General features: G+C 37.9%; 3 protein-coding genes across 5 annotated transcripts; 1 reads left to right on the forward strand and 2 right to left on the reverse strand.

The window, feature by feature from the left end:
• Positions 1-913: 913 nt before the first annotated feature.
• LOC132257087 (two pore potassium channel protein sup-9) lies at positions 914-3124 on the reverse strand. Of its 2 annotated transcripts, XM_059753817.1 has the most exons (6): positions 2992-3124; positions 2825-2863; positions 2479-2761; positions 1630-1820; positions 1221-1569; positions 914-1158 (listed from the first exon to the last, which is right to left on the reverse strand). In XM_059753817.1, the coding sequence occupies exons 3-6, from the start codon at positions 2748-2750 to the stop codon at positions 963-965; spliced, it is 1008 nt and encodes a 335-aa protein (XP_059609800.1). In that variant the 5' UTR covers positions 2751-2761; positions 2825-2863; positions 2992-3124; the 3' UTR covers positions 914-962. The 2 variants fall into 2 exon arrangements, with proteins under 2 accessions (XP_059609800.1, XP_059609799.1); XM_059753816.1 differs by having other exon boundaries at positions 2825-3124.
• A 776-nt stretch (positions 3125-3900) lies between these two features.
• Positions 3901-5280, forward strand: LOC132257088 (uncharacterized). Its single transcript, XM_059753818.1, has 3 exons — positions 3901-4081; positions 4138-4302; positions 4802-5280. The coding sequence occupies exons 1-3, from the start codon at positions 4027-4029 to the stop codon at positions 4996-4998; spliced, it is 417 nt and encodes a 138-aa protein (XP_059609801.1). The 5' UTR covers positions 3901-4026; the 3' UTR covers positions 4999-5280.
• Positions 5281-5395: 115 nt separating this feature from the next.
• LOC132257086 (mitotic apparatus protein p62-like) lies at positions 5396-9620 on the reverse strand. 2 transcript variants are annotated; one of them, XM_059753814.1, is made up of 4 exons: positions 9480-9620; positions 8440-8772; positions 8006-8377; positions 5396-6437 (listed from the first exon to the last, which is right to left on the reverse strand). In XM_059753814.1, the coding sequence occupies exons 2-4, from the start codon at positions 8738-8740 to the stop codon at positions 5875-5877; spliced, it is 1236 nt and encodes a 411-aa protein (XP_059609797.1). In that variant the 5' UTR covers positions 8741-8772; positions 9480-9620; the 3' UTR covers positions 5396-5874. The 2 variants fall into 2 exon arrangements, with proteins under 2 accessions (XP_059609797.1, XP_059609796.1); XM_059753813.1 differs by having other exon boundaries at positions 9466-9620.
• Between the last annotated feature and the right edge of the window lie 55 nt (positions 9621-9675).

Genomic DNA, 9675 nt, shown 5'->3' on the forward strand with positions numbered 1-9675 from the left:
TGAGAAGTCATAACATGAATTCTGATACGAAATTTAAATCATCTGCTTTAAAATTCAAGAAAAATTCATTGCGTTAACATTCAATTTTATATTAACATGAATGTTCTTAGTGAATATTTTTTAATAGACACGAAAAGTTATCTTCTGTGAATGCTGGTTTAATCAGAACAGTCAAAGCCTTTTCTCTCACCTTAAATAGACAAACAGTATACATATTTGAGTGGAAGTGCAGACAGGACTGACAAGACCACTTCTCTCAACTGTTATGAGTGTTTTTGGTGTGTTCAGATAGCTCATCCAATAGTTTTCCCTAATTATTAACTGGATCTCGCAATGAGAATAGCAGATCGACGGCACGCTTCATACACTCGGTCTCAGGAATACTTCAGTGATTACAAAAGGGAAAAAACTTTTTTTTTCCAATAACTGACTAAATTAATGTGAACAACTCTATAGGGAATACATCTGATCAATTCAGAGACTAGACAAGATGATGGCTTAAGGAGAACCAATATCTTCAAGCATCATTCTTGAATTTCTGTTGGAGTGGCCGTATTGATTGATAGCAATCTACTCGAACGATGTGCCAAGATAGATTGCCCACTTCTAGGCGTTAACAAATAAATTTATTTTCACGACAATCCGCCATTTCAAATGTGTCTCTCCGTCAAGGCTTCCTCACTTCGAGAGCTCGAGGATATTGTGAGAACCATGAACTGGGCCTTAAACTGCGCAAACTTTATTGGATGTTTAGCAGGAAATCAAATATTTCCCTGGATAAATGTAATGTACCTAGAACCTTGTCTCTGGAATTGGTTCCTTCATGTTTTCTTTTCTCATACGTCTCAAAAATTATTGATTGTAGCATTTATAAAGTTGTAATCGTTACTTTGTGGATAATGAATTATAGGATAATAAAAGAAAACCTGAAATTTGTGTCCAACTCGTTTATTGGAAAGGTTTCACACTGAAGCTCGCTGGTGTGGTTGGTAGACAGGAGGCAGTTCATTTGTTTGGAAGGGGGGCTGTAGGAGGGTTGTGGACGTCTGGTAAAGCGTAAATGTGGACGGCTCACCCAGAAAGTCCTTCATAGGAAGTACTGTCGGCTGTAAGAGATGCCGAATGCGACTGGGTGAACGACGTACTTTAAATCGATGCCTATGAAAGAGGAGAAGTGGAATTATTCGGTGATCATTATATAAAGTCTGCAGTATATATACTCGTATCTCTTATTACTGCCGCTGAAACACGCACAGTGGCAACTACAGATGGATGCTGAATTCGTATCAGTGGATGCTATATCGTGACCCACATTACCACTCAGAATGCTACCATTTGCTGTGATAACATCTCCTTCAAGGCGAACGGCCACCTGAAGCGCCTGCATAGCCTGTGCCTCATCGCGACGCTCATCTTCGGTGTTCATTGTCACAAACCGTAGCACAAGAAGATTTAGCGAAGCTGCCACAATTGCCAGTCCAAACAAAATGAAAATAAGGGCGAACATCACGTATTCGGGTTTTCGATTAAGAGCATTGTCTTTTTGTAGCGCTACCATATCGCCAAATCCTGCAATATGAAAAAATGCTCGTCATACAGCATTGGCATCATACAAATTGATTCTCCTACCAATTGTTGTAAGTGTAATAAAGCAATAGTAGACTGAGTCAAAGTAGCTCCAACCCTCAAATTTGGAAAATGCCGCCGCGCCCCCAGCTATCGTGAGTGAGCTTAGAGTAGTCACGACGCATATAAGATCAACTTCTGACGCCGTTGTGTGTTGGCAGTGAAGAGATGTCTTCACGGTGCGAATAACAAAACTGGAAAGAATTATATGATTATTGTATTTTATTATTAAGAAAATTTCCAACGCAATAAATTATGCAACTTCTGTCAAATGTGTTTTTTTTCGAATCTAAATATAATGTTCGATTGTCGTATGAACTGAACCCTCACTACTTTTTCAATAAACAACACTTCTATTTAATCGCAATATTTTCAGAAATTTTTATAATCCGTTATTTACTTCATGGCAATCATGATTAGTTTTATCCACCGTCACCGGCCTTGAGAATAGCGGAATCTGATTAATATGTTTCGGTGTTAGGAGATAATTGAATTCAACGTGAATAAAAAGATTAAGGGTGTTATCCCACCACCCGGTACTTATCAATACGAATTGCGTGCAATTTGGTTTCCTTTACACCATTTTAGAGAAAAATAGGACTGATAGGATTTAATTAATTCATCGACTGTTTATTTTGATTACGTTTTGCATGAAAGTAATCTGGTGAATCTTGTATAAAATTCATTCTTGATAACTTTAAAGTGAAAAGAAATAAGTAGAGTACATGCGTTTAATCACAATAGATTTCCTTGAATTGATTCGAATAGATATTAAAGCTATTACAAGTAGGACTGAGTTCGAAAAGTTAAAAAAAAAGAAAAGAAATTAATTGTTTGTAGCACTGGACTCACCTGCTGAGCCTGTTGACGCGCTCGCCGATGCTTTGGAACATGACAAGGCCCAGCGGAATACCAACAATGGCATAGCACATGGTAAAAAGTTTCCCACCGATGGTTGTGGGTGTGCTGTGACCATAGCCGATGGTTGTGAGAACAGTGGTAGCATAGTAGAAAGCGCCTGTAAACTTCCATTGCTGGCCCGCTTTATGAGGCTCGGACTTGAGCACCACCGTTTCCATTACTTTAAAATCTTCTTCCGTAATGTTGTATCGTTTGATAACCATTCGCTCTACCGCTGAAAAATCACACATTATTGTATAAAGGCTACTGAATAACATGTGAAAAAGATATCGTTTACCTTGCAGAGCATCCCAGCGCTTTTTCTCTGTCTCTGATTCTAGGGCATCGAACACGGCCGCGCCCACAAGCAAGTATGTGAAAGTGCACACAATAAGCGATATCGTGCGGACATTTTGTTTCTTCATAGCGCATTAAACATTGCCAAAAGCGGCTTATGGACGCTACCTTTCGTTCCAATTCATGTGCACCATTATGAAACGACAAGATATACTCGGACACGCCACAAGGTAGGCAAAATACACACCATAAGATTCCACTCCGAACCATAAACTGGCCCTTGCCTGACAGTGTCACCTGCGCGTATAGACGTGCGCCGGTATTTACGTACTGCAATTAGAGAAAATAAGGTGGTTCAAAAACAACTTCATACATTAGAATGCTCGAATATCACATCTACTATAATCATATAAGGATTTCAAAAGTAGGAAAGATTTTTCTTATACTTCTTTTTTCTTATACAAATATTTTAACTAATTCTGTTGATATATGTATTAACTACAAAGACAATTCTACCCATGAGTATGTCAAGGATTCCAACCGCCAGTGAAGTCAGCCATTACAACACATTATTCTCTCTTTAACTTCTTTCCTAATAGATTGACTGAGCAATGAAAGAAATGCAAAAAAATCTGGGGTGATAAATTACGATCACCGCTAAAAATCTGCAATATTAGGAATATCTTATTTTACAGTTATAACGAATTAAATCAATTACATTTAAGTGTTATTTCTCCTTTTGTGCTCTATTCTAGTAGCGAACATATTCTAGTTGGTTAAATAGACGTTGTAGCCACTAATAAAACTTTTGCCTCCAGATTTAGACCATTTCTAGCGGAAATTCAATGCTGAAGAAATTATTTATATCTAGCAAAGTTAAGAGAAAACATTCTAGTCTGCTAACTCAGTAAAAGTTGAAGTGTACAATTTACCTATGTGGATCATTATATCAGTACAAAGCGCTGAATTTTATGGACAATGGAAAACTATGCCCCGACATATAGTTTTAGGGTAATCTTGGAAGATAATAGAACCACCCTGTAATATGTAGGCGCATGAGCGTCACAACGCAGTTGCAGCGGTACAGCATAATGGGTCAGTAGGTGTTTGACTGTTGGCGGAAGTGGCTCTTATTGTTGCCTTATTATAATTTAAAAAAAAGACTTCTGTTTGAGCGCCCCACAAGAAAAATCTACCCACAAAATGTCGCCTGCAAGTGGACTACTTGCCATTTGGATTTGCCTGGTCGGCATAACTGGTACGGAAATAATAACTAGTAGGTTATGTAACAACTCTAATCCAATCAATATACAGCGACATCTGCCATCATGTGTTATCATTGCAACAGCGAGTATGATCCACAATGCGGTGATCCCTTTGATAAGTACATGTTGGGTGTAAAAAACTGCTCGTATGAATACGAATTAGATCATTTACCCAACGTTCAAGCGACATTGTGTCGCAAAACCACGCAGAAGGGTAAGCTATTTAGCTAGAAAAATTCTTTACCTGCACCACACTTATCAAATGTGTATCTACTTACAAATGTAGAATCTACTTATTCACTTTAGAAAGAAGTCAGCTGCATTCACGTCTCAAACTTTTTTGTTCAAAAGAGAACTTATTATGATTTTATGCTTATTCAGCATTCTGTCACTACCTTGTAGCAGAAGAATGCGAATGTGCAACATTAGCAGTTGACTTTGCAGTTTATTTGTAAATTTATGCACTGCGAGGAATTGAGTTGCTTCCACTGTTAACAATTATGCAACTCTTATAACTAAATGTGAAGTTACACTATTTATTCATCTATGTACATACCATTGATATGTGTAGGTCTCAACTAAATTTAAATCAATTTTTTGCCTGCGTAAGCAGTCTCCAATTATTTTATAAACGAAGTATTTGATGTGGTTTTTCATCTTACACACTCTTGTAGTTTATTATATGTATGACACTTCAATATATACTTTTTCAGTGTACGGAAAGATTCGTGTGGTACGCGGCTGCGGTTACGTGCGCGACCCGCGTGACGATAAGGACTGCATGAAGCGCAGTGGCACACACGACGTTCAGGCACTTTACTGTTCGTGTACTTCAGATTTGTGCAATAGTGCAAGTATTACAAGTATGGCTACAGCTACACTAGTGATCGCCGTATTATGGGCCATTTGAATGCCCTCTGTAGATAGTGAGGTTAACGCGAAATGCCCAGAAGATTTGCAATATTTAAGCGAAAGAAATTCCACTAGCGCGACGTCTTAGCTTTAGTTTGTACACATCCGTCCTGGCCTTTAATTTGTCCTCACACAGTCAAAGAGACGAAGACCCGCTATATGAGTTATTGTATCCTGTTGTTAATAGAGATATGCGAATATAAATTGTTATTTATTAATCGAAAGTTGTGGTATAATAAAATGACAGTAATAAAAGTGCTTTTATTCGATTAAAAGTTAAGCTATAGTTCGTTTTTAATATCATCTTCTTCGCAGTGTGAAACCAGATTTGACAAGTGTGTATAGAGATTCAACATCACAGTCTTGATATTTATATAGCTACAGATGATACACCAAAATTTTATTGCTGTACTTAATGGTTCTAGTTAGAACATAATTCCAAATATTTCATCAGATCACAGCTAAAATCTGAAAAAGAGACCAACAGCGCAATACCTAATAATCACACTATCTTTCAATAGTCTTTGACACGAATAAATATTGTGAGCTTAGTATTCATTCTACACATTCTGGAACTAAATTCCACTAAAGCAGTAAAACTATTTGAGTGAAATAGTTAGAATGAAATAGTTCAATAAAACTGACAAATGCATTAAATTTGAATGAATCATTTTGGTTTGGGTGTTTCTATCTCAGTCCATCAGGAAAAGAAAGGGGAGAAGTCCGATGAATAAGAACTGCTGATAATTTTTCTCGTTACATGCTCTATATTTCTTATCAGCAGGTGGTATTTTGCACAGTTTGTTTATTTTGCTTGTAACTGACATTACAAGTTCATTCCAGTTAAGCAAGAAATTCCGCATGGTAGATCTTCTTAATGCATATTAAGTTTCCATGTACCGAACAGCGATCGCGCGGCTTTTATGAATTTCTCTGCCGCAATGCCAACTACTTTATCCTTATGCCGTGGCACACCTTCTACCATCACCTGCCGTGGCTGCTGTACTCGAATACTGTGTAGCGCTGCTGTGTCTTTCACTACACGCACCGAAATCTGGCCTGTCATTTGAGTTGTAGTTGCTGTTGCGCTGCGCAGCTCCCGCTTGGAGCCACGACCCCACATTTTCTCCACACGGAGTCGAAGAGGCCCCAAATTGAATTTAGACTTCACCATTGTTATATTTCCCTCAAGCTGGCGTACACGCGCTTCTCCGCTCCTAACCAAGGACGCCAACCCATGGAGTGTTGCCTTTGCGCGTGGATCTGTAGATTTAGGCCGCTTTTTTTTAATGGGCTGTTGTCGAGTTGCATCAGACAATGTACTTAAATGTACCGTGACAGGATCATAATGACGCTTTAGAAGGTTATTGAAGCGCTTAAAGACACCATCCATTAATTGATTATACTGACCGTCGTTTACGAGACGCGGTTCTGCATCTGTGTAAGGAATATACAAACATTAAATTAAATTTCAATTGAAATATAGTACAAGAAGAATTAGATGTAATAAACTCAAGAATAAACTACATAAACTAGAATTTCAGGGATATTATCACACAGATACTGATAACTCATTGCGTTCATGCTAGTATTTGAACACCCAACGACTCGAAATGCTGTAATGTATGGCATTTAAATGCATTAAAACCTAATATAAGAAGTCAATTCATGCCTACAAATACTAATTTGACTATTCATTTTAAATGTTAACCTCATACAACCGACCCGGCGAATCACGGTAAGAATCGCGTGGGGAGTAAAAAAGAAAACTGTAAAATTCTCCCTGTGAACGTTTATAGCAAATTCGCATAAATTAGCGTAATTTGGCGACAGAAATAATAGAGGGAATTGACTGAAAATCTTGCAAAAGCAGAATAGAAAAGGAGCTTTTTTTATAATAAAGCATTTGTGAATGACTATGATGATAGGAGTGGATTCTTAGAATGAATTAAGTAGTCAGCATCCGAAAGTGACCAGTAACACCTAAATTCTGCCATATCTTATAAAGAATGCAAAGGCCTCTGAAATATCTTAAGGAGCTTTCTAGTAACGAGAGTAAATATTTAAGTAAGAAAAGACAAAATGCTTTTCTATTTTATCTGGAATATCTGGATACATTTGGAAAATCTAATTGAAAATCTCTCTGACAAGAAAGTGATATGTAAAAGTAATAAATTTAAATCAATTACAAAAAAAACTAAAACAATACCATACTGAAATTTGCATTCGATCAATAATATATTGACACAACACTCTCACTTCGGTTACCATTTTGAATAAGAAATCTGTGAGAATTCATAATATGACGAAGATTCGGCATTTCAAGTTTGAATTTAACTGTCTTCCCCTTTGCCACACGTTTTTGTGTACTTTTCTTGCTTCCCCGAATGCGACACGAAATTTCCACAGTTGCTTTCGTATGCGGAAGAAGGAATTGAGGTAGACGAAACCCATGGTAAAGAAAGAGAGAGAGAGAGAGAGAGAGAGAGAGAACAGGCGGTAAAGTTGAAATGGTTAAAATTGCGTTTTCACCACAAGTAACTGTATGTAATTTATGAATAAATTTTATCAATCCGCAACATATACAGAAGCTGTTCATTTCACTTATATATACTCATGTGAGTTTCATTTTATTCAAATTCAATTCTATATTAAGGCATCAGTAGCAATGAACAAATAAATTTGCAGCATAATAGGCGTTTCAGGCATATTGATATGAGTAAACACTACACATATCCGCATATGTGTCTGCGCGAAGAGAAAAGTGTCTCGAAATGTATGCCAATCAAAGTAGGGCTTTCGCGAAAGTGGATCATTCAGAGAAAGTGGGGAGAAGAAAAAGACGATCAAGCTGGATTGATTGTGTATATCAAAAAATCATATTTACTCTCTCCAGTTTTTGCTTTATCGTGCTCTTTTTGTGTTCGATACATTCTTATCCTTCTTCACCTTTTTCGTGACACTTTTCTTCACGACGGTGGGTCTTTTCTGGCTTTTTAACTCACGTGACTTCCGCGCTTCAATTATGATATCCTCATCATCATCGTCATCGTCATCGTCATCGTCATCATCATCGTCGTCATCAAGGGCATCCTCGAGATCTTCTTCATCATCGTCGTCATCATCGTCATCATCAGCTGCGGCAGCCGCGGCGGTCTCAGCAGGATCCTTCACACCTCCCTCAATCGTATCAATAGATGGCGCCACAACGTCCACGCTTTCGATATTAGCATCGTCCTCGTCGTATAACACAGGTGCACCATCAACTTCATTAGTGTAGTCGGCTGGTGGCAAGTCAACTGCTGACTGAGGTGGTGCCGGAGCAACTTGCACTCCCGTGGATGAGCTCACGTCGTCATCATCATCATCGTCGTCCTCTGAATAGAGAAGAATAATGCAAATAAGGGTAGTCTAGCTACCATTGTGGCGATTTTCTTACCACCGAGGATGTCATCGAAGAAGCGCTCGAAATAATCCTCATCGTCGTCGTCATCGTCGTCATCGCTGCTTCCAGACGGCGTCTCATCGTCGTCATCGTCATCATCGTCATCATCATCATCAAGAGCATCCTCCAAATCGTCCTCTTCATCATCATCGTCGTCATCATCGACGGGAGAGGGAGCTGGAGGCGACTGGCGAGCTTCACTGGAAGTTTTTGGTACTGGTGATGCCACGCCAGTGTCCAATACCATCATGAGCGTCACCAACCAACACAGGCATATTCCCACGGCCAGTTTCATGGCGTCAACAACCACTTACTAAATTTCTGAGCCTTAAAAGTCAGTATAAAATATTAATTATCCACAGGAATGCATTGAAGAATTGATACTACGATAAGAAAGTAAAATAATAAGCAGTAAAAGACAGTTTCTAAACACTTCAAACACTTAAAGATTAGTCTCCGAATTAATCTTACTCCAAAACCAAAACGCATACTTTGGAAAAATTAGATGTAGAAATATATTCAAAAGCCAAAGTAATTTTCTTGAACCTTTCAAAAAATACTTCTTTTTCTTTTGAAAAAAATGTATAGAAGTTTATTAGTTAACCGCTTAAAAAAAATTTAACATGAGGAAAAACCTTTAACAAAATAACTTGGAAATAATATCCGAAAGTTCCTAAAACTTGTAAGACTTTTCTTTTCTAATGTGTATTTTGGAGAAAAGCCATAAACCAAATTCTTTGAACTTTAAGAATTCAAACACACACTAAATTGATATTAATGTTGCACTACACAATTTGGACCAGCTTTAAGAAGACTGAGATAGATGATAATTGAGTTCCAGGCAAAGGGTCTTTCACCTCCAAATAATTTCTCCGTTTGATCTCATAATTGACCTACTTTTGTTTATGTGTGGCGCGTTTAGCATTTAAACAAGATAACGGACGTGAGAAACAGTTACTGGAATTCAATTATCAGCCAACCGATGCGCTTCTTATGTAGAATTGGTATACTGCTACTCACTTCAATCCTCTTACTTTGTCCTTTGGCGCAGGTTCACGAAAAAACACAGCAGTGGAATATGATTATGGGATGAGTTAATTAAAAATAATAAATAAATAAATAAATAAATAAATAAATAAATAGGGGGGAAAACAAGCGTTGCGCGCGCGAACTTGGCCGTGAAATGCGGAGAAATGTGAGGTGTGCCGAGATGTGGCTATCTTTTATACC

This window comes from Phlebotomus argentipes, unplaced genomic scaffold (genome assembly GCF_947086385.1).
Source record: "Phlebotomus argentipes unplaced genomic scaffold, Phlebotomus argentipes genome assembly contig_75, whole genome shotgun sequence".
NCBI lineage: Eukaryota > Metazoa > Arthropoda > Insecta > Diptera > Psychodidae > Phlebotomus > Phlebotomus argentipes.

What these genes read in the sequence shown, in the direction of transcription:
- LOC132257088 (XM_059753818.1), top strand. Translation starts at nt 4,027, where the DNA reads ATGTCGCCTGCAAGTGGACTACTTGCCATTTGGATTTGCCTGGTCGGC. An exon ending in TTGCCTGGTCGGCATAACTG is followed by an intron (nt 4,082 to 4,137) that starts GTACGGAAATAA and finishes ATCAATATACAG; the next exon opens with CGACATCTGCCATCATGTGT. An exon ending in TCGCAAAACCACGCAGAAGG is followed by an intron (nt 4,303 to 4,801) that starts GTAAGCTATTTA and finishes ATACTTTTTCAG; the next exon opens with TGTACGGAAAGATTCGTGTG.
- LOC132257087 (XM_059753816.1), bottom strand. Translation starts at nt 2,951, where the DNA reads ATGAAGAAACAAAATGTCCGCACGATATCGCTTATTGTGTGCACTTTC. An exon ending in GCGCTGGGATGCTCTGCAAG is followed by an intron (nt 2,762 to 2,824) that starts GTAAACGATATC and finishes GTGATTTTTCAG; the next exon opens with CGGTAGAGCGAATGGTTATC. An exon ending in GGCAGTAATAAGAGATACGA is followed by an intron (nt 1,159 to 1,220) that starts GTATATATACTG and finishes CCTCTTTCATAG; the next exon opens with GCATCGATTTAAAGTACGTC.
- LOC132257086 (XM_059753814.1), bottom strand. Translation starts at nt 8,740, where the DNA reads ATGAAACTGGCCGTGGGAATATGCCTGTGTTGGTTGGTGACGCTCATG. An exon ending in CTTCGATGACATCCTCGGTG is followed by an intron (nt 8,378 to 8,439) that starts GTAAGAAAATCG and finishes TTCTCTATTCAG; the next exon opens with AGGACGACGATGATGATGAT. An exon ending in AATTGAAGCGCGGAAGTCAC is followed by an intron (nt 6,438 to 8,005) that starts GTGAGTTAAAAA and finishes TTCCTTACACAG; the next exon opens with ATGCAGAACCGCGTCTCGTA.